This window comes from Brachyistius frenatus, unplaced genomic scaffold (genome assembly GCF_029030835.1).
Source record: "Brachyistius frenatus isolate BFR_SWC_R1_liver_20210118 unplaced genomic scaffold, ASM2903083v1 Contig_16, whole genome shotgun sequence".
Classification (NCBI taxonomy): Eukaryota; Metazoa; Chordata; class Actinopteri; family Embiotocidae; genus Brachyistius; species Brachyistius frenatus.
The window spans coordinates 1,730,595-1,756,927 of NW_027210615.1; the positions used below are offsets into that span (position 1 = coordinate 1,730,595).

Sequence of the window (26,333 nt, forward strand, 5' to 3'; positions counted from 1 at the left end):
TTGTACAGGAGATCTATCAGTTAAAAATGAGTTATGCTGCGGTCAATGCTCTCCTCATTCAGCATATAATATGTCCAGCAGGACAGACTCGTTAAAGTCCAGTGTATTTATTTATGCAACACGGGGTCGCATTAAATAGTGTAATAAGTTTAACCGTATGATGCTTCACTGTGTAGTGAAATGCAGCATGACACTATACATTTAAATGGAACGTAAACATTTGCTTGAGGGCCGTCTGCTTCATCCACCAGTACCGTTTGAAAAGAGAACATTTCTTTGATGGTCCTTCCATTAGATAACATCCAGCTAGCTAACCTGGATGTGGGGAGTCCACAAGGCTCCGCGAGATATCTATCAAACAGTAACTTCTAAAATTACCCAAATCAACTTATACTTTGGTTTGAACTTTTTGGACTAGGGCTCATGGATATGTATGTAACTTGTTACACGGGGTTGCAAGTAGACATGTCCTTCTATTCAGGGGTCACAGGCCAAAAAAAGGCGGAACCACTGACTGTGTGATGGCAAAAGCCAGAAGCAATGAGAAAGAAGGATCTTGTGTAATATTTAGAACATACACGCATACATGTTTTTTGTGTTCAGCGTTGTTGTTTTCCCAACTTCAAAAGAAATCAGCCTCCTTTGCAACGAGGACAAATCACAACATGTAAATGTGGTGAAACATGAGGAAGAAATCCAAATGAGATGGTGATTGTGTTGATAACTTAGACAAATGTGGATGTTTTTTTCTGCATTATAACAAAATGCACTACTTACTTAAGCTGAAGTGCTGGTGTTGGACACGCCCACTACTTTGCGATTCATGGTCCAACTTGACCTTGACTGGCTGAGCTGCTAGACTCTGAGCTGCTTTACAAAAGTAATTGGCTTAAAGGCTGTCTGTGCTTCAGGTTCCAGATTTGATGACCCACTCACATGCAAATGCAAAGAAATCAGGAAATGCAGACACCCACACACACCCACACAAACTCTTGTCAGACACGCTTCCTCTCTTACTTTGTCCGTATTCTTGTTATGTCTCTCTGTTTGTCTCGCTGTTCTCGTAGCCTTCAGCTCTTTTTTTATGTAAAGTATGAAGACTGCTGAAAGTGATACATACAGATGGAGAAAAGCTCAAATAAAGAAAAAAAAAGTTTTTGTGCTAATGTGTTTGTCGCATGAATATTTGGTGACAAAAAACATTTCCTTATGCACATCACATGCTCTTATTTGTGTCAATTTAGAAGTCTTGTGGATGTCTGCTTGCACGTGGCGTGTGTGTGTGTGTGTGTGTGTGTGTGTGTGTGTGTGTGTGTGTGTGTGTGTGTGTGTGTGTGTGTGTGTGTGTGTGTGTGTGTGTGTGTGTGTGTGTGTGTGTAGTGGGAGATTCAGGGGGGTCTACAGTCATCAGAGTCTCCATGAAAACCTCTGACATAATTTCCTGTACTGCTCACACATTACTGTCTTTCCCACAGGCTGAAGACATCTGGACACACACACACACACACACACACACACACACACACACACACACACACACACACACACACACACACACACACACACACACACACACAGGAAATAGTTGTTAAGATTCACATGATGTCAACAGAGCAGTACTTTACCATATTCTCAGAGACTATCAGCTCTGCATTTTGACTGGCGGACTATATCTGGCATCTCAAGTGGGTCTTTTCAGCTCGCTTCATGCCAGAAAACAAGTATGATATTTAAAAGACAACTTTAATTTGGAAACAAAATCATATTATCAGCACATTAAACTAAAGCTGCTGCTCTTTAGAGACATACTCATTCAACATTTGGGCAAGTATGCTGTTTGAGAAAAATAAGATTTCCTCTCCAGGCCTTCAGAGGGACTGAGGAGATGTTAGTGTAGCTTAGCACAGAGCCTGGAGACAGTGGACCTTGAACTCTTCATTCTGGCTGCCCAAATAAGGAGAGACCACAGGCCACTATAATCAGGACAGCTTTATGGTGCTATGTACAATATTTATGCTACATATGGCACCTGTTCAATCTGTGCTTGCGGTAATGTCAACATTATATATATTATATATATAGACAATTTAACGATTTGATGCTGTCCTATTTATATATCCTTCCTCTTTCTGTCTCATTTATTTTTTCATTTAGTTCAGTTTTTTCCCCAGTAGTAGCACCAGTGAGTATCATACCACCTATAATATAGTGTATATACACCATCTGTTGTTGTGGCCTAGTTGAGTGTGTGTCTTTGCTTCCTGTAGATGATATTATAGGTTTAATAACATGCTTAAGAGTCCTCCTCCCTCCCCCAATCAGACGTAAACCTAGTATATACTACTTTAACTGAGGATCTTTATTGTGAATGCTGCATTCATTGCCATCTATAGCTTTAACCTTCACAACAGCACGTTTTTAGCCCAAAGTCCTGACATTGAAAAAGGTAAAGGCATTGGCATATGAAGGATGAGAACATTTTATCAACCTCAAGGCCTTACTCTCAAACTGGTCCTCACAAAGATAGAAGCACACCATCACACACAGTCATTAGATTAGAGGCGGGAAGCAGAAGTATCCGGTACATTTATCTGAACAGGGCCAGCTCCCAGCCTCATCTCCATATGCTCTGTGCTGTGTGTGAGAGAGAGAGAGAGAGAGAGAGAGAGAGAGAGAGAGAGAGACAAAACTGGACTCTGTTTAGTTCTTCCTCTTCCTCACACACACACATACTGTACACACATGTACACACATCCCAACCCCCACTGTCTCACCATGTGTCATACGGTAGGAAGCACTGTTTAGTGTCCCACTGTACATCCCTCCTGACAGTAAGAATCAGTGTGTGTGCCATGCTGTTGATGCCTTTGCTCTTTGAGCTTTAGTAAAAGATACCGAGTATCTGTCAGTATTCAACAACATACACATATCTTTGTTACATGTATTGATTATCTCTTCCATTAGAGATTCTGATACCACTTCACAGCACTACAGACTTAAAAGTCTCCATTTGCTCAATCTGGTCCAGTATAGCTTTACTAGTTCTATAAATTCACATAGAATTTTATTTGTGCTGACATAACCCTTGTAAGTTTTAAAGCTAAATAATAGCTAAGTAATAGATACAGACAGATTGACAAGAAACACAGGGGTTAGATTAAAGCTTTAATGTTGATATTTTCTGTATATTTTTTTGTTAAAGTAACATTATTTCACACAAGTTTGGCTGCAGTTACAATGTAAACGACCCAAAACCAAATTAAGAGCGACTAATGTAACTCTAAACTCGAGAGATACTGGCATCTGGGCTGCTCATCTGGGTATTTTTCTGATGTGACCTGTAACGTAACAAAATAATTTAATTGACTTATGACCTGCCTCTTGGCAATAATGCTTGTTTTAGCCAGGTATGCTAATGTTTGCGGAGGGATAGACCTCTTAAGCAAAATTAATATTCAATAGTCGCCTGTAACAATTAGACTATTAGCGTTCTTGTGTTTGCACTGTGGCATCTAATCTCACAAGGCCACAAACCTGGCAAAGCTCTGGAGCCTTTTTAGCAACGTGTTCTTCTTCCCCTTAAGTTGTTTAGTGGCGGTTGGCCTTCAGGTGCGTTACCGCCCCCTTATGATGGGAGTAACGCATTACAACTAGGCGCTGCAGGGGAAAAAGGGATTGATAATATTCGCTTATACTACAACATTTTTTTTGTATTTCAGTAACCAGTCAAAAATCATGACCCACCTCCTTGTTTGCAGATGACATTTGAACAGACATTTTTTGGGGGTTTTGATAGCACCCACTAATCACTGCTCAGTCGAGGAATTAGGAAACAGTTACTTGCTCTGAAATGATTAGTTGATTCACTGATTGCTATTTTTACAAGAAATTAGCAAAAGGTTGACAATCAGCAAATATTTTAAGTTATTAATTAATCAATCAAAACAATCACTGGATCAATATTGATTGAATATTGAATATGTTTTGGTTTTAGAGTGTTGACAACACAATCAGCATGAATTCATCACCATATTGCCTTTGAGCCAGTTAGGACCATTTTTACTATTTTCTGACATGTTATCGATTGAACAATTAACTTAAAAGAGAACTGAAAGATTTTGAAACCTTTTGTCGCCCTACTACTACAACTTCAATACTACTACTACTATAACACAAAGTACTGATACTTCTGGATAAATGCCTGTATGAATACATGAATAGATGGATGGATGGATGGATGGATGGATGGATGACATGATTGTTGGTGATACTGGAGGTGCGGTCACACTTATCGAGCCGCCAAACGGCGTGCTGGGAATTGTGGGAATTCATCACATTTCATCAGCCTCTCTTGTCACCTCCCTCTGCCCGTGCCTCTCTCCAAAGATAGATGGATCACAGCCTGTACTGGAACGGCTGTCACGCCACTGGCTCTCTCTCTCTTTCACACATAACGGCTTTATATATAGACACCAAGCAGACTACTTGTGATGTAACATCCTCTAAGTGGATTGGGAGACCAGAATGTTAAAAAGGTCAACAGCATCCACATCAGGGCTAACTTTTTGGTACTGGTAGCCTCTTTGAGAAGTCCTAAGTTACAATATGTTCTCATCTTTTTTCCCTCTTTGGATTTGAATCTTAAAAGCACGAATTATAAGTTATGGGTAGATGGAAGTTCAGCGATACTTTTTTCATAAGTTATCAGTACCATGTTTCAGGTCCAGGGCTGTACATGATGACATCGCGCATACAAAAGCAGCAGTGATGAACTGCCTTCAGTGTAGAAATAAAAAATATAAACATCTGTGTCTTGTTAGATTGTCAGAGAACCAAAAATGTGTCTTACACTCAGTATTTTATAAACAGTGTGAAGTTGTGTGATCTGTCTAGCTAGCCAAAGTTTCTCCTTAGCTGCCATGCAAGCTGCTAAAATCTTCCAGGAGTTTAAGAGCCTTTGATGTGAAACTATGGAGGGTCTTACATAACACTAACAGCCATCACAAAGTAAGTACATCCTGTGGAAATAACTGTTGGTTTCTTTTTACAAGTGTCGGTGAGCAAACATTTGATCCTCTTTGGTACAATACCTGCAAATAAAGCTGTAAACAACAAAGACAATTTGCAACTTTATTAATTTATTCAACAAAAACATCAGTAGATGTAATATTCTTCTTTGGGAAAAAGTAAGTTCACCATTGGCATCAGAAGCTAGCATCGCCCCCCCATTGCAAAAATATCTTCTTGTAGATGTTTTGTGTACTTGTCTACAAATCTCAGACATCAGCTGTCTGACATTTCTGACCACTATTCCAGGCAAAATTCCTTCAGTTGCAAGATGTTTGAAGGTTTTCATGCATGCGCTGTCCGTTTCAAACCTCTGCATTTTCCTCATGACTCAGCCGTTTCATAACCCTCCGTTGCCCAATCCCTGAGGCAGCCTGCAGTCATCGATTCATCTGTTTGAGTAGATCACCATTGTTGATAACCACTGTTTCAAAGAGTACCAAATGTTTGCTTGTCCAAACATGAAAAAAGCCAACAGTTTTCATTGGATGTACTACATTTTTCACATGACCAAATGCATATTATTTACCCAATTACAATTTTCAGATAATTTATTTTATTTAACTTTATACTTGATTGTGCAACATTTCCAAAGGAAATCTGATCTTCTGATCTAGTACTGTGGTTGTCTTTTGACTATATCGTGATACCGCAGATAAAGACTTTACACACAAAACAAAAGTGTCCTAAAATAAGATATATTATAGGTGAATCCACATACTGGCACCTCAGACAGGTGCTGCTACTGTCACTGGATCTTAATGTGAAATATGTTACTTTTTCATTAGCTATTGATAAAATAAATTGCAACACAAAGTGATACATCTCTGATATTGTATGTACTGAAACCAGATGTAGACAGAGAAAGTCTACTTTAAAGAACCATTGAATGGTGTTTTTTCAGACCTTTTTGGTCTGTGCAGGTACAAGCTGATTCTGCATTTCCCTCCTCCATGATAAACTGACGGGTTCAGCCAAACAATAGACCGTCGATAATTCTACAAAGAGTCGCACTTTGTAAGCATATTTCATAGCTCATTAAAGAAACAATACACTCACCTCCAAGGCTGACTACGAGACCTCAGTTTTAGTAGAGTCATCGTTCCCCAACATGAAGCCACAGTGATTTGTGACACAGTAAAAAACAGGCTGAACCACTGTAGAGTGCTGAGGTAAATGAAACTACTGATTGACTGATTGGTTCTGTCAGATTTCTGCATCAGAATATACGATTATGTTCCTGTTTTACTTGACAACAGAAATGCTAAAGCACTACAGGAAGCTAAAACACTCTTAAAAGCAGCATGACAGTGCACCACTAAATATAATTGAGGTTCCTACATATATTCAACCATAAATTTTTTTTAATGTGTTCTGTATCTTTGAGAAACCAATACCGCAAAAATGCTTTCAGCCACAAATTACATTTTAAAAACCTCAAAGGACAACGACTGCTGAGCTTGTTTTTTTGGAAGTTGGTAATACCAAAGTGGAGAAGTAAATTAATTTGGCTGACTGAAGCCTTTCTCAGGTCTGCCTGTTGCCTCCCACACCAGAAGATGTACATGTTTCAGCAGGTATTAGAAGTTTTTCTGTCATCGCTCGGGTTGGACTGGAGCTGTCCCCAGGCTTTGTACCGTTGCCTCCCACTGCTCCTATAAGCACTTAAAGCAGATTGAATCAAGAGGATACATTTGTTAGTGCGATTACACTCATGCACCAAAAAGGACCATCGGCCCTGGCATGGACTTTATGAGCTCTCTGAAGGTGTCCTGTGGTGTCTGGTACCAAGATGTCAGCTTGTTCCTCCTTTAGGTTTGGTAAAGTAGAACTAGCAATTGGACTTGTTGTTCCAGCACATTACACAGATGCTCGATTAGATTGAGATCTGGGGAATTTGGAAGCCAAGGCAACACCTTTATCTCATGTTCCTCAATAGCTGGCTCTGCCACACTGTTGGTCACACCTTCAGTTTTCTAGTTTGCGCAGCCACCAATCAGTGATCAGTGTGGGTGGCTAAGTATGATGATATTGAAGCCAAGTGTGACAGAGCTTCGGCACATATGGTAGACAATGCTGATTAATTAAGCCAAGGTCTACGCTCATTAGGATGCAATGTTTGGAGACTATTTGGAGGGTATCCAGACCCATATGTTCATGTACTAAATTTAGGTCTGTTCCACTAGGCTAGCTTCTCAAACCATTCCTGTTATTATACATTACATATGCAAATACACTTGAGATCTCCATATTGGTCTTCAGTCCAGTTGGTTTCCTGTTGGCTGGCAAACTACCCACAAAACATCAAGAATGAACTTGGCTAGCAGTTTCCCTTTTTCTGGAGTTTGTTAAACAGATGAAAGTGTTACCTCAGTTCTCTGTTAGGGTACTTTCCGACAGTGAGCTGTTGTAAGCACGTTAAATTGCTATTCCTTCTATTTTAAGCTACAACTTATTCTAATGAGCTTAGTGATGGGGTTTGAGAAGATGGTTAGCAGCAGCCTGCAGGTTGGTGGTAGGAGCGAACGTATCTTCTGTGGTCAAAGAGTTTGTCCAGCTGTCAAAATACAGCACACTAACATTGCTGGGCACCCGATGTGCTGTTACATCGGGGAGAACCTTTATAAAACTTAATATTATTCAGTAAAATAAATTGAAGACCAGAATTCTTTAAGGGTGGAAGTGAAGAAGTAAATTCAATTTTTTTTGTCTTAGAAATGCATTTTTCTTTAACTTTTACAATTCATTCATTAACACCTTCATTGATAGAATGCCTTCTCCAGCCCAACCACCACAGCTATGTCTAGCCTCAACCTTCACCATAACACTATACGAAAGGCTAAACTCAGTCCTATAACAGACCATCAAGAAGTGAGGGGTGAAAAAATATCCTTTTTTGTGAGTTCAATACCTAATTTGATATTAAATCCTTATAAAGTTTATTACAACTGTACACACGCAAGCGCACACAGCTATTTTGTTTCCATAACGGTCACCCCTAATGACCTCCCGCCTTGTAGATTTTATCAGCGAGGCTTTACGTGCGTCTGTGTGTGTGTTTGTGCGTGCGCTTGTGTGTGTGTGTGCGCGCGCGTGTGTGTGTGTGTGTGTGTGTGTGTGTGTGTGTGTGCGCGCAGTCCAAGTGCAGACAGGAGGATAACAGGAAGAACAAGACTCCAGTTGTTGAGTGCTATCAAACACACAGTGTCATGAAAAAGATCCTTTTGATGACTAACTGCCACTTGAAGAATGACATGGCTGTTTGCCCTGTGTGTGTGTGTGTGTGTGTGTGTGTGTGTGTGTGTGTGTGTGTGTGTGTGTGTGTGTGTGTGTGTGTGTGTGTGTGTGTGTGTGTGTGTGTGTGTGTGTGTGTGTGTGTGTGTGTGTGTGTGTGTGTGTGTGTGTGTGTGTGTGTGTGTGAGAGTGTGTGTGTGTGTGTCAAAAAACCCTTGTTTGCTCTGTTCTTGTAGGTTTGGTGTTTTTCACTCTCTCCATACTCCCTCTGTCACACACTCCCTCTTTAACACATTCACACATGTACACACACACACACACACACACACACACACACACACACACACACACACACACACACACACACACACACACACACACACGCACACTTTCTCACCCAGCTCGGCAGCACCCTGACTGAATCCTAATTACATCCTATAGCTCTGTTGCTGGGTAAAAGCTCAGCTTCAATGGCGTTAAATTCCTTCACGTTTCCCTTTAACATGGAAGAACAATACGGCATTTATTAGGAGTCAAAGGCTGACAAAGGAGTTTTGAAGAGGAGGACATTAAAAAAGTGAGGCGAGGAGGAGGGCAAAAAGAAAGAGGGGTGAAAACATTGTGTTGATAAAAGCTGTTTTCTTTTTATAATGTTCATACGCTGATGAAAATTAAAACCACAGTGATGATCAATCACCTTTACAATCCACATGAAGGTGCAGGGGATTTAAGAACTCCTCTCTGTTGTGATGCACAAATGCTGATGATGAATGTCGGCATTGAGTCCTAAAATTGCGTAACTTTCGTGGCATATGAGCCTGATGTGAAACTCTGACTGGTACAGTGTTGTGATCAGGGTGGATGTTTTGTTTTGCCCTGACCAATCAGTAGCGAGTGGGGTATCTATCAGTCAGCATGGATGTGATGGTTCCTAGGAGCGAGGCTGAAGAACTTTGTTGATAGAACAGTTATAATTTCTATATTTAATCAGTTTAGTTAAGGTTAAGGACAGATCCTGATTTAATTTAATTGGATATAATCAGTATTTTCACAATGTACGTAGCATTACTATTGGAATCTGCAGCTTTCCTCGCCTTTATAGAGCTTTATATTGAGTTTCATCTCATTGTTTAGCTGCTTTGTCAGCAGCTTTACTTTCAGTCACTCCCACCGTTCTCACAGAATAATTTTCAGCCATATAGCCGGCAGCTGTTTCCAGAGGAAAACCTCTAAAAACCTACCTGCTCAGCACCAAACAGCAGACAGACAGTTAGCAATCAGCACACAATGAACTTAATTCAATGAACACATTGAAGTATGTAGCAGCTAAAGAGACAGACATTTCCCTGAATTGGTATCCGAGTGTGAAAGTTACAGTGTGACTGACTTTGATTGGTTCAGTGCAGTCTTTTTTTTTTTCTGATCCAACAACCAAAAGCTGCACTGTCAGCATTGTATAAGGAGATACATCTTAGTGTTTGTCCTTTGTTGACTAAATTATAACAGTTGTAACACGATCAGAAGATGAGTGGTGGTTGAATAAAGTTGATAATTACATGGGAGGAAGTGGAGTATAACAAATGGCAGAAAGCGACAGGGCATTATAAAGAAAAGTACCAGAGCACAATTGGTACTATTAGGACTTGCTGAAACAAGAGAGAATCTGAATGACAGCGTGAAGAAGAAACACACAGTCTACACACACATGCAAACATGTTTACACGCATTAAAACATGAATTGGAGCGTGGTGGAGCAGTTGGGTAGAGTGAGAGTGGGCAGGACAGAGGGGCATTGTGGGACTCAGCTGCACACTGGCACCGGTTCAAACACACACTCACACACACAGACGTACAAACACACATTCATACCCAGGCATACAGACACAGTAAATCCACACAATAACAAACTGTGTTAATGTTGCAGATGAGCTATGGGACACAAAAGTGTGAAACAAACAGACACTAAATACACACAGCAAACAAATACGCATGCATTCAGCCACTTACATGTGATTATAAACAGGAAAGATAGTAATTATGCTGATAACCAATCCGAAAAATTTACTCTCTCTCACAGTGATTACTTCAGTATAGGTATCCAGGTATGCTTTTAGACTGAAAAGAAAATATTCTATATATTTTGATACTTGGTCAATAAAGGAGATGATGTGGTTGGTTGTATGTTGATTTATCACCACTGCATGATGGTGAGAAGTTCAATATACATGGTTCTTATTTAGCAAAATGACTGTGAATAATAAATCAATAACTGAGTAATTGTTGCTATGGGAGTAGAATCTATCAATATAAACTCTTAAATCAGTAGATACAAAAACCCTCATCCTAGCAGATGAAATCAGTATCGAGGTTAATGGAGTTTAAGTACATTTATGAGCAGCTGGGTGAGTGATTTAACACAGACGTTTTTCCTCTTATCACTGGATAAATTATTTTCCTCAGCTCCCGATGGGAATCATTAAAGTTTCATTTCATCAAATCTAATACAGCCTATTAAAATAAAAGCCATCAAATTTATTTTCAATGGAGCCAAGGCAGATAGTTTGAAGTTAGAATCAATATTTATTAAAGTGAATGACCGTCTTTATAGGCTCCTCTTCACTTTTTTTTTAAAAACATACTTATCTTTTTTAATAACCACTGATCACTGATTGAGCGTGACACAGATATCTGTCCAGTGCAATTGTTTTGTTTTTTTAAACTGTGTGGGTCATGAACTGCTGTTAGGTGGTGACTTTCAATGTCACACAGCTGAAGAAAATATTTACAGAAAAAATAGAACAGAATAGAGATATGACCACACTTTATTTTTTTGCAAATCATCATCTGTGTCTTCTGCCTTAATATGTGTGTTGTTGATTAACTGATTATTTTGAGACATGATTAATTATTTCCCCAAAAATAACATAATCCTCTTTTTCCAATCTGAGGATTTGTTTGTTTCCAAGTTAAGTTTGTATGTAGCAGTACAAGTTAGTCATTTAGACTCTTAGGTTTTTATTATAGACTGTATTTAAAAATGGATGTAGTATTTGGGTCTGAAAATTTAAGCCAATGCATAAGCGTCTTAAAGAGCAATATCACTGAGCGCCACTAGGGGCTGACTCAAAAAAAACTTTGGCTCCAATAGACTCCCATTCAAAAAGCGTCAACTTCTCTCGTGAAATACAAATGCAAGGAATGTTTATCCACAAGTCATTATCATGTCATTGGCCAAATTGACTTCTTCTGACTAGTTTTCTGGTGGTCTGTCTGAAAATAATTCTTGGGGGCTTGCCTGATTTTATTGACAGGCATGTGGCGCAGATGGGTTTCTGGAATAGGTGGGCGGGTGTCCTCTGACTCTCAGGAAGATCCACCCCTCGCTAATCCCCAGCTCGTCCAAATAGGGTCACTTCTGGCTCCAAAAAAAACAAGATGGCAACAACCGAAATACTGAACTTGAGGCTTCAAAACAGCATCTCACAAACCAATGGGTGACATGATGGTTGGTTGCCACTTGGTCCCAACCAACAGTCCACAACCAGGATAGATTCAGTTTATTATTATGGAGGACAAAAGGAACCAGAAAATATCCATATTTCAGAAGCTGGAATCAAAGAATTTCATCATTTTAATTGATTGAATTAATTTTCTGTTGACCAACTAATAAATTGACCTATCATTTCAGCTTTAATAACAACAGGATAGTAGTTTCGTTATCATATATCATATATATATATATATATATATACTTTTACCACTTCTTTTGTATCCTTCTGCTGCAGGCATCAAGGAGTTGATGTCAGCTCAACTCTTTGACATTAGAAACTTTTAATGAATAGCTGCCTTTGGGGAGGAAACAATCAGACTTTCATAAGATCACATTATGTATAAAAGATCAGTTTCTGCCAGACGGGTATTAATTATCTTTTTCGGCTTTATTAGATTAAAAAAATCGCTCCCTCCTCACGCACACGGAATCGTTCATGCAGAAGGATCCTGCTGATAGACAAAAGACTTCACAGACCCGGTGAAAAATAACCAGCGTTTAACTGGTCCTGTTTACACTGGCAGTCGTCCGACAACATCTCTGATGCCTGGAAAGTAATTAAAAAAAAAGAGACATGATTCTCCCTTTTACCTGAAAAGAGATAAATAACATAAAAAGTAATCTCCTGAGCAATATCCCTTGCTGACAGCTCATGTTATTGTCGTCACCCTGGCGACTTAAGATCTGCTTACTGCAAGACATACTCATAACTCTGCTTAGTGCTTCCTTTTAGAGAAGAAAACATAAATTGTGCAGACATGTTACTTGGATTCAGCTCTTAAATGCTTGAATTAAAATGTGCTGACAACAAGCCCCTCCCCTCACTGCTGGTTATTGACGGCTTTACAGTCAAACTAAGAACGTTTTAAGACATTAATGCACTTTAGAATGAGTTTTGGGAGAAAATTATTTTTTGAAAACTGAGGTACAAAAAAGTATCTTTGCATACATTTAAAAAAAACATAAAGTGTTTTGACTGACTCTAAGAAACACTGAGATGAACTCCTCTTCCTCCCTTTCCACCCTCTCAGGTGGCGAAGGACGTGTCCATCCGTGTCCACAGCCAGCTGGACAGCGTGGAGAAGAAGAGGAGTGGTCTTGAGCAGGAGAACGAGGAGCTGAGGGTCCGACTGCAGGACCTGGAGGTCGCCAAGCAGGTGCTGCAGCAGGAGAATGATAAGGTAGGACCAGGACATCCAAAACATGGAGCCAGGTCAGGACAGGCCAAACAGGCTTCCTGAATAAGATAAATGCTGTTTTTTGTTGTTGATGGTAATAAATATGTGAATTATTCGCTGTATCAAATGGCCTGGTGAAGAACATATTTGTTTTAGAGCTGAAAAAAAATGTCAGGGTCCGCAGATTGGTGCAGTTTCTCATTTTGTGACAGCTATTTGAGTTTTGCCGTGACTTGAAATTCAGTCTAAACCCAGAGGGTCAGGCAGATCCTTATTTAGCCAGCCGTCCTTTTTCTCCCTGTTAAGAAAACAATGTTTACTGTGCTCACTTCTTCTCTGGGCCTCAGGAGAGCCCCTGTTCTCATCTAGTGTCTACTTCCTTTCTGCCACTCTGCTGCCACTCTTGGGACTTGTTTTGTTAAAACAAGTGTAGCCAATAAAACACTGTGATGAAAAGGAAGAATAGAAATTGGTGTCAGGGCCAGCTGAAGCGGAAATAAACAAAGCAGAGTTGATGCTGTGCTCTTTTTGAAAAAGGGAAACAAAGTATAAATACATTGATTTGCTCTGAGAGAAGCTCTATTGACCTCTCCACTGTCTCCTTGTGTGCTGTCCAGTCTGAGTGAAAAGCAGAAAATGAGGCTCCGTCTTTCCATCCTGTCCTTTGTCTATCTCCTGCCTCTTTTCGCTGTCTCATTTTCCCCAATGTCTGATGGTCTGGTGGTCACGGCTTTGGCTCAGTACCAGACCTTTGATGTGGGTCAGGGCTGGATGGAGGTCTGGGTCGCTGGCAGGGGATCTGGGTCTGTCTGCCCTGGTCTGGCTGGACTGTGTGTTCCCTGGATGCAACTGCCAGTTTGCCGTTTGTGGATGGCTGGATGATGGCTGGAAGAGATGCTCAATGTTTTCACCACTTATGCTCTTCTTTTGTCTTTTCCATATAAGTGTTAGATAGGGTGTAAGATCAGGAAGTACTGATCCAGGTTTAGCACCTGAATGTCATGATGGCGTCTTTTTCCAGTTGATTTGTATTTCAAACTTTCTCTCTGGTTTTAAATGCTGAAAATATTATTGACGAGTGTATTCAGTGTATTGCATCGTATGTTCTGTATAGAGCTGCAAAAAGAAGAGGAGCTGTTGGTTCAAAAGTGTTTTTCTGCATGGTAAATTCCCACTTCAAAGGTTTTTCTTCGACAAAAAACACTGAAGTCTGGAGTAATTTAAGGAATGGTAATGGATGACCACCCAAACATTCATTGTCATCTGAGATTCTCTTTGCATCAAAATTGCATTGACTTTTACTTCAGATGCCGCAATTAACTCTCCTCACTTTCAAACTGGAAAGTAGTAAACATAGCCAGGAGATAAATGTGTTGAAGTAGAACTACAAAGCCTCACCGAGTGTAAATTAAATGTACTTTTATTTTCCAGCCGGTATCAGTGTGTTGACCGGCCAGATGATTGGTGTCCTGAGGTTTTCTCTGGCTGTTTGCTCCCTGACTGTCTAACATGGTTTCATGAGCCGTTTTTGGGTCTGTTGTTGCAAGAGTTATGCCAACCCTTCAGTGAAGGGAGTTCTTCACATAGCTGACATGATTCAGGGAGCTGTGTTTGTGTGCATGCTCATCTGCACAGGAATGTCTCACTCCTTTCTGTCTCACCTTTGATCATACAGTGCAAACATGAGGATTCAAATTCATCCCAGAGCCTGAAAAATTGAGGGAGAGAACTGACTTTTAGAGAGAGACATCATGCGACAGAGAGATACTCATAAATACATACAGAAAAGATAAAAGATAAACAGGGTGGATAAAAAGGCTTTGAACCACACAGACAGCAGTACACCGTGAAGGCTTTGGTAATTCACAGGTGTAAGGTTTGTGAATTATTGATTGTGCGGCGGCTGCAGCCTACAGTCTGCACTGATATCGATATTCTTTAAAAAGCAGAGATCTGCGGTGCACTGGCGAGACCTCCCGAATGAAGAGGGTTTCTGCAAAACTAAGTTTAAATGCATTAGCTGAAAAAACACAGAGAAACCGCTCTAATAATCTCAATTAGACAAAAATATTAAACATCAGTTAAGTGTATTTTATGTACAAGTGTAATCCAATCTCTTCAAATTCTCGAGAAAATAATATTGTTAGCTGGTGTATGTTGTGAATTATCATCATAAGAAGTACATTTTTCAGCTTTTTCGTAACCTCTAAGTGGCTATTTAGCCTTTCTCCTCAGTCGTAGCTACTAACATTATGTTGTCAATGGCCGAATTTAGAAGTTGCATATTGGTATTGGCATGTCAGCATGTTAAAGGCTCTATGCTAGCTGCTTCTGTTTGCTACTTTTAAAAAAAAAATTATATATGTATTTAATCGTTATTATATATATTCTAAATATTATATATTTGTTATATCACATTTTCAACCCTCTGCAATGAATATGTTTATAAGCTACTATCTAGCCGATAGCCTACATTATCACTTCAGTTGTATATTATAAAATGCAGGTATATAAATGACTTCATCGGCCACCGTTGTTGCATGCTGCACCTTATCAAATTATGAGCATTGCCAGCCTCTTCTAACCGTAGCTGCATTTTACTGCATTGTTTATGGGTTAGGTAGTTTAACTTTGCCAAACGGGCAACACGTTAATTCATGTGAACATGCGTTGTGGCTGCCTTTCCTGTCTCACCACTGACAACCATGTCTCTTTTGGAACATTTTCTACTGTGAAAGAGCGAAGTCGGATGGTGCAGTAATGTTACTTATATGGTGACTTCCTCCATTTTGGTCCCAGTGGTGATCCCTCAAAGTTCACGCAGAAATGTGGGACGAACACACGCAGCACGCATCTTTATTGTGGGTAATCAAGGCAATTAAGTCGAACAGGGAGAAGGGAGATGTTTTCTCTCCTCTTAATTTTCTCTGTCCTCCTCTCCTTTCCTCCCTCACATCCCACCTCCCCCTCCTCCGTCGCTCATGTGCTCTCCATCTCTTTCTCCCATTTATTCTCACCTTCCATCCCCCCTGCTGCTCCCATAGAGACACACAGAGGAATGCTGATACAGGGATTTCTTTTTCCATCTCCCTCCTCTCTCTCTCTCTCTCTCTCTCTCTCTCTCTCTCTCTCTCTCTCTCTCTCTCTCTCTCTCTCTCTCTACTCTGTCCATCTCCTCCTGGTACTCCTCCTCCTCCCGCCGGTCCTCCCCCTCTCCCCCTTCATACCACAGCCTTCACTCCCCTTCTCACTCACACCCTCTTTTGCCCTCCTCTCATATCTCTTTCACTGTCTCTGTCTCGGCTGCCATCTTCCCTTCCCTCTCCAAAACCATCGATCCACTTCAGCTGTTTGACCTTTGAAGGAGGCAAGGTCAGATTTGATGAAGGGGGAATGGGTTATAGTTACGGAGGGATAGAAGAAGGGAGAGGAAGAGCCTCTCTGTTCGGTAGGATGGGTAGGATGTGTGTTTCCAAGTGTTTTGTCTCCTGAAGGTGAAGAGGCTCGACTGGACAGATGGATTGGTTGGAGGACTAGAGGAGAAAATGATGGTCAGGTAGATTATGAAGGCGAGTTTGCAGGGACTTGAACAATGGAAGTCGAAATTTTAGGCTTATGTATGTCAGCAGTCTGTCATCCACAAGCCTTGAAGTGAAACCTTTGCACACAAAACAAAGCCAAAAGCCACCAAGCATCGTCTTTCCTTTTATTTTCACCGCAGCTCGATGCATTATCCTCTCGTGTAGTCGCAGTTGCGTAAGTATCGATGTGTAGACAGACAACAATAATAACCGCAGACAATGCTGCTGAATTTTAAAATGTTTCTCTTCTGGAAGGGCAAAAAGGAGAATAATAAGGGTCTGGTGACACTTGTGCTCATGGGGATATCATAAGCAGAATGAATGAATGACTTTTACCTCGTACGAATGGATGGATAGATTGAAGAATCAACTTTTTAAGCGGCCTAATGTTAACCAGGAAGTCTACAATACAGCATGCTTCTGGTTTAAGCCGATAAGGTACACAGTTAAAAACCTGCATTTCAACTAGTATTCCATGTAGGTTTTCTCAAATCACTCTGCTAGACAAAAAGTCCTTTATTTTTAGATGTTCACATACTGTGGCTAGCAAAACATCAATTTTAAGTTGCTGCTATGCTCCCAGCTTGAACCCTGTGGTTCTTTGTTCATGAAGGGCAGTAGAAGTTGACCAAAAAAAGCTTTTACTCCAGCTGTGGCCTCACTGCCCCAAGGTGACTCGACACAAAGGAGTACCAGAGAGCAGAAGAGGTTAAAAGAAGGACAGGTAGACAAATGGAGGGAGGCTGGAACCGAGTGGTTGGCTGGTTAAACCCAAATTATTCTGCTAAAAAAAAAAGAGAATAAAAGAAACAAGAGGAAAACAAAGAAATTAAGAAAAGAAGAACAAAGAGGGAAGAGACTGAAAAGAAAGAGAGATAAATTATAAAGAACTGAGGGGGGAAAAGGGAATAGGAGAGATAGTAAAGAGGGGGACTGTACTGTGTGTGGACTTGGTAAGAGGGCTGGTAGAGGAGGAGATAACAGCCTTAACTGAAAAAAAAAAAAAAATCCTCAGTGACTGGAGGGTGAAGAGAAAAATGCGGCATGTCATTCACTGATTCTTTTTCTGCTGCTCCTTTTTCTGTTTTCAGTCTCCATTCTTTGTTTCTCTCTCAGGTAGATGTAGATGTGTCAGGCTGTTTACTCCTCCTCCACTTGCCTCTCTGCATGTGTTTAAATCCCAGGTTCCCCCTGAAGGTCACTCAACACTTTCATTCAGGTGTGTGTGTGTGTGTGTGTGTGTGTGTGTGTGTGTGTGTGTGTGTGTGTGTGTGTGTGTGTGTGTGTGTGTGTGTGTGTGTGTGTGTGTGTGTGTGTGTGTGTGTGTGTGTGTGTGTGTGTGTGTGTGTGTGAGTGTGTGTGTACACGTGTGTGTGAACATGGTGATTTAGAATTAGTCCATTGAAGAACATAAGGTTACTCTGTCAACTTGGGCACATACACGTATATAAAACTGACATTTGTATGCATTCTTTCACTCTCTTTCACCAAATCTTCTCCTGGAGCTGCTGATCAGGATATACTTGACTCTCTCGCTTTGTAATCTACAAATAAATGTAAAACATTGTGGCTACGTAAACTGGTCAGTATGTTACAGTTAGAGAAGTATCACTTGTTAAAGTTAGGAAAAATTGACTTTATCTCAGTTTAAAGTCATTTAGACAAGCTCGTTGGATTAATGTTGTTGCTGTTCACAATACTTTTATAATCTTTATAAATGTTGCCAATTTAAATGTTTTAGATCACTGTGACAAAACTGAAGCTAGCTCATGAAAAGTTAAAGTATAGGAGACACATGGTTTTGACAGGACAACCAGGAGAAGGGTAATCTGTTTTTGGTCAATGTGCTGGTGAGTGAATAAAAAAAGAATGTGCTCCTCTAAAAACACAACCCTTTTGTGTCTTTTGTGCAAGCAGCTTATTACGACCCAGTTACATTTTAAAATGAAGTGACCTCTTGCGCTTGTATAGATAACAACAACCCGGTGTCCCACAGAAGTGACACAGTTCGGACGACGTAGATATAATGCGAGCTTTTCCTTTTTAGGGGCAGACTTGTGCCCATGTAATACCTCCAAATGAATAAAACCATAGCAGAAGAAGAGGTTGCAACAAGAGTATTTAAAAGAGCAAACCAAAAAGACGCATCCGACATGAGGCACGTGACATGTATGTTTGTGTCGTGTTATTGGGTTTGAATGTTAAATTCTCCTCATCAAACCACATTGATTTTTTTCATCTCTTCAGATTCATCAGCAATTTTTGCTTCAAATACACTTTGTCACATTTTGTTTTTATCGATCTTTTTTAATTTGAAAATACACTAAACAAGTTGATGGAAACAGCCTTTGAAAATCTGACAATAGCATGTACATTACTTTTTGCCAAAATACTACACTGCAATGCTTCACATTTAATAGATAAGAAAACATGCAGTTTAAAGCAAACCACTGAATACTGAAGAAACAGCACTGGAGGGAATCATTTTGAAAAACAACCTCTGTTTCTCTCATTCCCATTGGACTGTTGCCTCTCCATCAGGCACCTTTAAATGCCCCTCTCTCCCCTTCATCTCTCTCTCTCTCTCTCTCTCTCTCTCTCTCTCTCTCTCTCTCTCTCTCTCTCTCTCTCTCTCACTGATTCCCCTCCTACTGCAGAAGGAAACTGTTCCCTGTTATTCCTGACTCTCAGGAAGTGCTGCCTATTGTTTGCGGCAACTCAGGGATGTGGGGCAAGGGTAGCCGGGAGACTTTGCAGTGCTGTTTGTGTGTGTATCTGAATGTAGGAGGGGTTTTATGTTTATTCCAGCACGCATGTGTGTAAAGTTTACAGCAAGGACATGTTTAAAATACATGCAATTGAGATGTCCTTCAGTGTAGTGGAGAGAGAGTGAAATAGACTCGGGGTTAATGGAAGGTCAGTCCAGCTGTAAAGTCAGTGTGATGATTTAATGGTAACCCTGTAAATCTGCTGCTGTCTCTGCTTGGTTAGGACTCCTTTCAGAAGAAGTGGTGGATGGAGGTTATTTGTGCTGCATTACTTGTTCAGTAGAACTGTCTCTGCTGTCGTCTTAACTAAAACTTCATGCCCTAATCAAATTGTTAGAAAAGTTACTCAGAGGCTTGGTTCAAAATCAAACATATCGGACATTTATTCTTGCAAGAAGGAGCAAATACATGTACACTCAAAAAAGGATGTCCAGCATTGCTCCACGTCACTCCTCCGTAGGGCAGCTTTGTACAGTGTGACAAACAATTGACAGTCACCCCCCCATTTCCTTTGTATCTGCTTTCTTATGGGAATACTGAGTAGATTTGCAGGTCACAAGATAAGGACACAGGGGACTCGTCAATTAGATGTGGAAAGTAAAACAAAAGGAGTCACTTGCAAATAAGAGCGAAACAAAAGAAACTTTTCAGAGCCGCTTGACAAGAAACTTTCCTGAGCCACATGCAAACAAGAAGAGACAATCTTTTTCTTTCCATCACAAATTAATTCTTGATGTCTTTTATTTGATATACTCATTCAAATTGCTGTGCCCAATTTCACTCTAACGTCTTAAATTTTACTCTTTTGAACCAAGATAACATGAAACACTTACACACATTATGAGAATGTTGTGGCATATGACAAGAGTAAGACACAAAATAGTGCCTTGGAGGTGGGTGAACACACATGTAAACAACTGTGAAATTTTAGTTGACAATTAACTGACAAACAAATATTTGCAATAAACAATTTAAATGCATTTTTCTGTTAATTTATGCCACTGTCATAAGAAGAAACATTTGAACATACTGAAAGGGCAGATATAACATGAATAACAACTTTACTGATACCAACAATCAAATCAAGGATTATGGTGGCTCTAATTCTCCACACATGTGCCATCAAACCATAGAAGAAGAAGAAGAAGAGGGTGCAATGACATGATGTCATTAAAGCAGCACCAGTCAGTCAAACCTCAAACAGTGGAAAACTATGTGGAAATAGTGATGGAAATATGACATTTGTGTTCATCCAGATTTTGTTATACACATTGATGGAAATGATTGTAACAATTATGCCAAAAGATTGCACCAGGTCAAATCATTGCAATCAGGCCATTATGCAATAATTAGGACCGGACTAGATAGAAGTGGGAGTAACAACTTCATCCCATCTGACTTATCACAGTAATGTAATTCAACCGAAAGGTACAATGTAAATCAATCATGGCCTGGTCCTTTATTTTCTCTTCCATATTTACTTTTCTGCTTCAAACAGGTTGTCACACTCCTTCTCCGGCCAACAGGGACTCGATGAAAGCTGCATGTTATCTGCAGGGACATGAGTGTTGTTAAATGGGTCAGAGCATCAAAGTGGTCCGGGTTTAAGCTTTATCTGGGTCACAGTGATTGATGAGAGTGAAGATGGTCTTAGAAGAACTGAGAGGGAAATCAGCCACGTAACAAACCCACTCCACACAAGAGGCAGGACAATATGTGTGTGTGTGTGTGTGTGTGTGTGTGTGTGTGTGTGTGTGTGTGTGTGTGTGTGTGTGTGTGTGTGTGTGTGTGTGTGTGTGTGTGTGTGTGTGTGTGTGTGTGTGTGTGTGTTAGAGAAGACACACACACACATGAAGAAGTTATTCTTCTTTTATGGTTCAAAGGGAGGAAGAACCAGGAGAAGTGAACTTTGGTGGGGAAGAGAGAATGACAGATCATTATAACCTTGCTGCAAGTGAGAGGACCGAGTTACATGTGTCAGACTGCTGCATGATGTAACTGAGTTATTATAGCATAACAAACACATAAAATGATAAAGACAGAGAAAAGCAAATTAATAGATAGTGAAGAGAGGAGATACAGAGAGAAAACAAAAAGTACAGAGGAAGAATAAGAACAGAGACAGGTGAGAAAATGAGGACTTGGGGGAGATAAAGGGAACAAAAGAAGGAACAGATTGAGGTTGAAAATGACAGATAAGGCTGTGATTTAAAAATGTGATATAGTGTCGGAAGAAGAGAAATATGAACAGGAAAAAAAGGGGACGATGAGGGTAAAGGAGAGTTGATTTAATGAAACAGATTGTGAGCATGGCAAAAGGACGAAAGAAGTCAAACATGAAAGGAGAGAAATACCTCTAGAGAAATGCCCGGGGACTGAAAAGACACGAAAACTGGGTGGACAAAGAAAGAGGCATGGGCATAGAGTAGATATGGGGGAGGAAGAGCAACACAAGACGTGTGGAAAAAATGTATGGGAAGAAAAATGAGGAGGAGCAGAGGAGAGGGAAGTCAGGGAAGATGAGGGGAATCTTGCCAGAAGGGTTTCTGGGTCGATGGGAGCTTCACGGGTACCTCTGGGACAGACAGAAATCACACACACACACACACACACACACACACACACACACACACACACACACACACACACACACACACACACACACACACACACACACACACACACACACACACACACACACACACACACACACACACACACACACACACACACACACACACACACAGAGAGAGAGAGAGAGAGAGATGTATACTTGTACTTGTTCATGTGATACACACATTATAGGACTCGCACATTCACACAAACTGTAATGTAGGAGAGCGGAGAGTCCTTTGGGAACTCAAAGGCCTTATAGACACGTACACGTACACACACACACACACACACACACACACACACACACACACACACACACACACACACACACACACACACACACACACACACACACACACACACACACACACACACATACATTATAGTACAAGGGCAAATCACAGAATAATATATCACTGCTACAGCACACAGACTCACAGCTGGACCCTGCGTATTGCATATCCACTCAGAGATTAAAAAAATAAAAACAAAATTAATTTCCTTCTTTCATATTAATGTGCAGAATTGTGATTATTGTTTAAGGTTTCTATAAACAGCTAAATGGAGAGAAAACAATGCGTTGTTAAATGCTTCTCAGAGGTTTTACCTGTTTTGCCCTGAATGATGGTAGACTAGGTATTACTAGAACCACCTCTTTGTAAAACAATGCAGTCCAGCAGCTAGATTCCATTACAACAACGACCTATGAGCCCAGAGGATGAACACCGCTAACACATCTTCTCTTTGCTATGATGCTTTCATAAACAGATGATTAGCATTGTGTCTGCCTCCGCCTCGTGTTCCCTTCCTTTACTGCCAATATTTTTGTGCGTCAACAGTGGAACATCTTTTAGGGGACCACAGGGGGTGCAGAGGTAATTTCATGCCTCGATAGCTGTAACATGAGACACCCCGTGCACTGAAGGGCAGAGAGCTGGTCGAGTCGGTGACGGAGATTGGGGAGCAATAACACTGTGAGCACACAGGAGGAAAGGGCACAAGGAGAGGACTGGGAGGGAGGCTGGATAAATGAGAGAGGGAGCATCTCTGCAGGGAGATCACCAGGGGGAAAACACCACAAAAAGCTTCTTTTTTTTTTTATTTGCACAGTCACTCTGCTCATGCTTAAACTGGATTTACATTGACGTAAACACTACGTAAAGGCGATTTCTTTTTTTACAGTCCACAACCAAAATATACAGTTACAAAGATCTAAAGCAGAAAAAAAAAAAAGTAGATCTTGAAACTTAAGGTGGAACCATTTTCATCTTTGGCCAGTAAAGTATTTGATATAAATTAATTTATTGTCAAAATTGTTGTCCAATCAATGGGAGGACGTGCTTATAGGTTGGAGACAGCAGAAACAGAGAAAGAGATAAGGAGTGATGTGCCAGAGGTCGTAAAAAAATGTCATCTGACATGTAGTTCCGATCATTAAAAGACTGCCATTAAAAGCTGCTGTAAAATGGACACCTCTGACTTCAGGACACCTTATTTGAGTGCTAATGCATTACCAGTAAATTACTCTGAGCAGCGGCTGCATCGCCACTTGGCAGGTCATCTCTCTGAAGTGTCACCTCGGTTGGCGCTGCGAGGGTTATTTGATCTTACCACAAATATTTTAACTTTCTTTGAAAATGTTTAGTAAAACCTACAACTTTCCTCAACCTGAAGAGCTTTTCATTTTACATAACAAAACATAAACATGAACAATAAGGACATTTCATCATTATCAAGCAGCCCTACAAGGACTCGATCACCTGCTGCACAAATGTTGGAAAATGTCAAATATAATTTTTCCCACATTTCTCGGCAGCAGGCAGATTATTGTGAGATGCATACTATCACTTTATCACCATGAGTGGAAACTAGTCTGCAAATATCAAAAGGTGAAAATCGGGCTCGATCAATTATCAGTGAAGTTTATAGAAAAGCTCAAAACAAGTCTGTATTCATCCAGTCAAACTGGGCCAGTCAAATAACGATTTGATCATAAATTATCTTATTACTTGTGGTTGGCCAGTACTGATAAGTTGATTTATTTATCCAACATTACAAAAACCAAAAACAATAACAATATGTAACTTATCTGTGAATGAATTTCTTATATTGTGATTTCAAATGACTAATTCATTGCTTGTTAAATTTACTTCCAGAAATCCCAAAGCAGGAATTGAAACAGTCACAGGCAACCCTTAAACATAGGACTTAGTTAAATAGTGTAGTTAGTTTTTAGTTATATATATTATATACATATAGTAATGCTCCTGCCATTAATATAGCAGAATATGTCCCTTTTTAGTCTAGTTGGATTTACTTTGTCACCGATTTTCCTCAGACATTTTGCAATAGATCACAGTAAGAAAAGAACAGTTAGGACTGTAATGAATATTTGATTAATTTGTGCAGGACTGGCATTACCATGGAAACCAAATCCCTGGCTGAGCGTGAGAAGCATTTCAGGATTTCACCTTACTTTTGACTGTCTACCTTCAGTGTTTACCTGCATAAATAGAGAGTAAATGCACTCTTAAGCTTGAGACGGTGCATCTGTATGACTCCACAGGGCAGGTAAATGGAAATGGGTGGAGGTGAGATAGCTTTGGCCTGAGAGCAGAAGGATGAAAAGAAAATAGCGCGTGGACAGACACCTAAGAGCCAGTCGGTGGAGGACAACGACACTGTAGACAAACAGAGGGAAAGACAAGAGCAGATGGATGATGGAGGGGAGGAGGGATGCTGCATCGCTCTCTCTCGTTCACCCTTTAAAAGGTTTACAGCCGACTGGAGTGCAGATTATCTCACCTGTGGGGACAAACTGGAGTTCGCTGAAAAGGTCCCTCTCTGGTCTCTGTGGGGAATCATTGTGTCTGGAGATAACACACACACACACACACACACACACACACACACACACACACACACACACACACACACACACACACACACACACACACACACACACACACACACACACACACACACACACACACACACACACACACACACACACACACACACACACACACACACACACACACACACGTACAGAGAGACAAAGACGGATATACTGTGTCTGCATCCTGTGATGATGTATTGATTGCCTCATATATGGACTGTATAGATCCAGCTTTAAGATTACATTAGGCACTCCTTTTCCTTTGTGTATATGTTAATGTGTGTGTGTGTGTGTGTGCGCGTGTGTGTGTTAACCATATTTAATTTATATGAAAGTGTGTTTGTGTGTGTTAGCCTCCCAACTGTGTTGCATCAGAGTGTGACGCTGAGCAGCTCTCAGCTCATGAATTATACATGAATTAAACATCTTGATGTCAGCGGTGATCTGCTCAGCAGACCATTATACCGCTACTGTACCCGGGCTCTGCTGTCTAAGGGACAGCTACAGCGTAGCGGCCTGGGACCTGTATACAGTGGTGGCTCCGTCTTGGTTCTATAGAGCTCTGGTTTTGACAAAGCTTTTCATTAAATGCTCCGTGTCAATTGTGTTCAAACAGGACGGTTACACGTAGAACAACAGTTTTCAGTGTGCGAGACATTGTGATGTGTCACAGTGAGAGGAGCACAGGTGAAAATCAATGATGGCTGGATTTGATTTAGCTGCTTCAGCTCCTGGTATTGTGCATGCTCACTCACTGTCCCATTGCCATGGTCCACTGGGACACTTGAATAAAAGGGAGCAGTCATTAATGTTACTACTACTAACACCTGCTTTTCCTATTACGACAGTTTAACATGTATATAGATGGGCTATAAAAGTAAAAGTAAAATAAAGCAGAGCAAGGAAACACAGGAAGGTTACGTGATGTAAAAAGACCAACTCTGTGATTGGATTCTCCACTATGTAGTGGACAAGTGACCAAATCTGACTAAAGCACAAGTGTCTACTGTCCCATGCTCACAAAAACAATGCTGACATGCTGATATTCAGAATGACAGGTGAACTATGTTTATCATCTTAGTTTGGCATATTAGCATGTTAACAATTGCTACTTCCCACTGAAGGCTAATGGGAATCTTATTGGTTATTTGCTCGATGAAAAGTATGTGGAAACCCCAAATGTCACTCAATAGTCCATTATATCGTGGACGAGTGGACAATTTGATTGAATCACAAGAGTCTACAGACGAACTGTAGATCAGCTGGCTAACGTGTTAACAATAACAATGCTAACATGTTGATGTTTAAAGACCCGTCCTAACACATTTAAAGCTCAACTTCTTTATGCAAAATTAAATCTGTAAGGACACTGTACACTTTACAGACTTTGACTGGCTGTGTGATAACATTGAAGTCTTGAAATGTTCCACAAATGTTACT

General features: G+C 40.5%; 1 protein-coding gene and 1 long non-coding RNA gene across 3 annotated transcripts in view; both read left to right on the plus strand.

The window, feature by feature from the left end:
- Positions 1 to 26,333, plus strand: part of mtcl2 (microtubule crosslinking factor 2) — a 113,046-nt gene that overhangs the window by 10,007 nt on the left and 76,706 nt on the right. For both annotated transcript variants that reach the window (XM_069693899.1, XM_069693900.1), the window contains exon 4: positions 12,883 to 13,032. In XM_069693899.1, the coding sequence (XP_069550000.1) occupies positions 12,883 to 13,032 (150 nt within the window). The remainder of the gene's footprint in view (positions 1 to 12,882; positions 13,033 to 26,333) is intronic.
- On the plus strand, positions 17,888 to 22,054 carry LOC138618292 (uncharacterized). The gene is made up of 2 exons (XR_011310712.1): positions 17,888 to 21,134; positions 21,217 to 22,054. It is a non-coding gene; the product is annotated as an uncharacterized lncRNA (long non-coding RNA).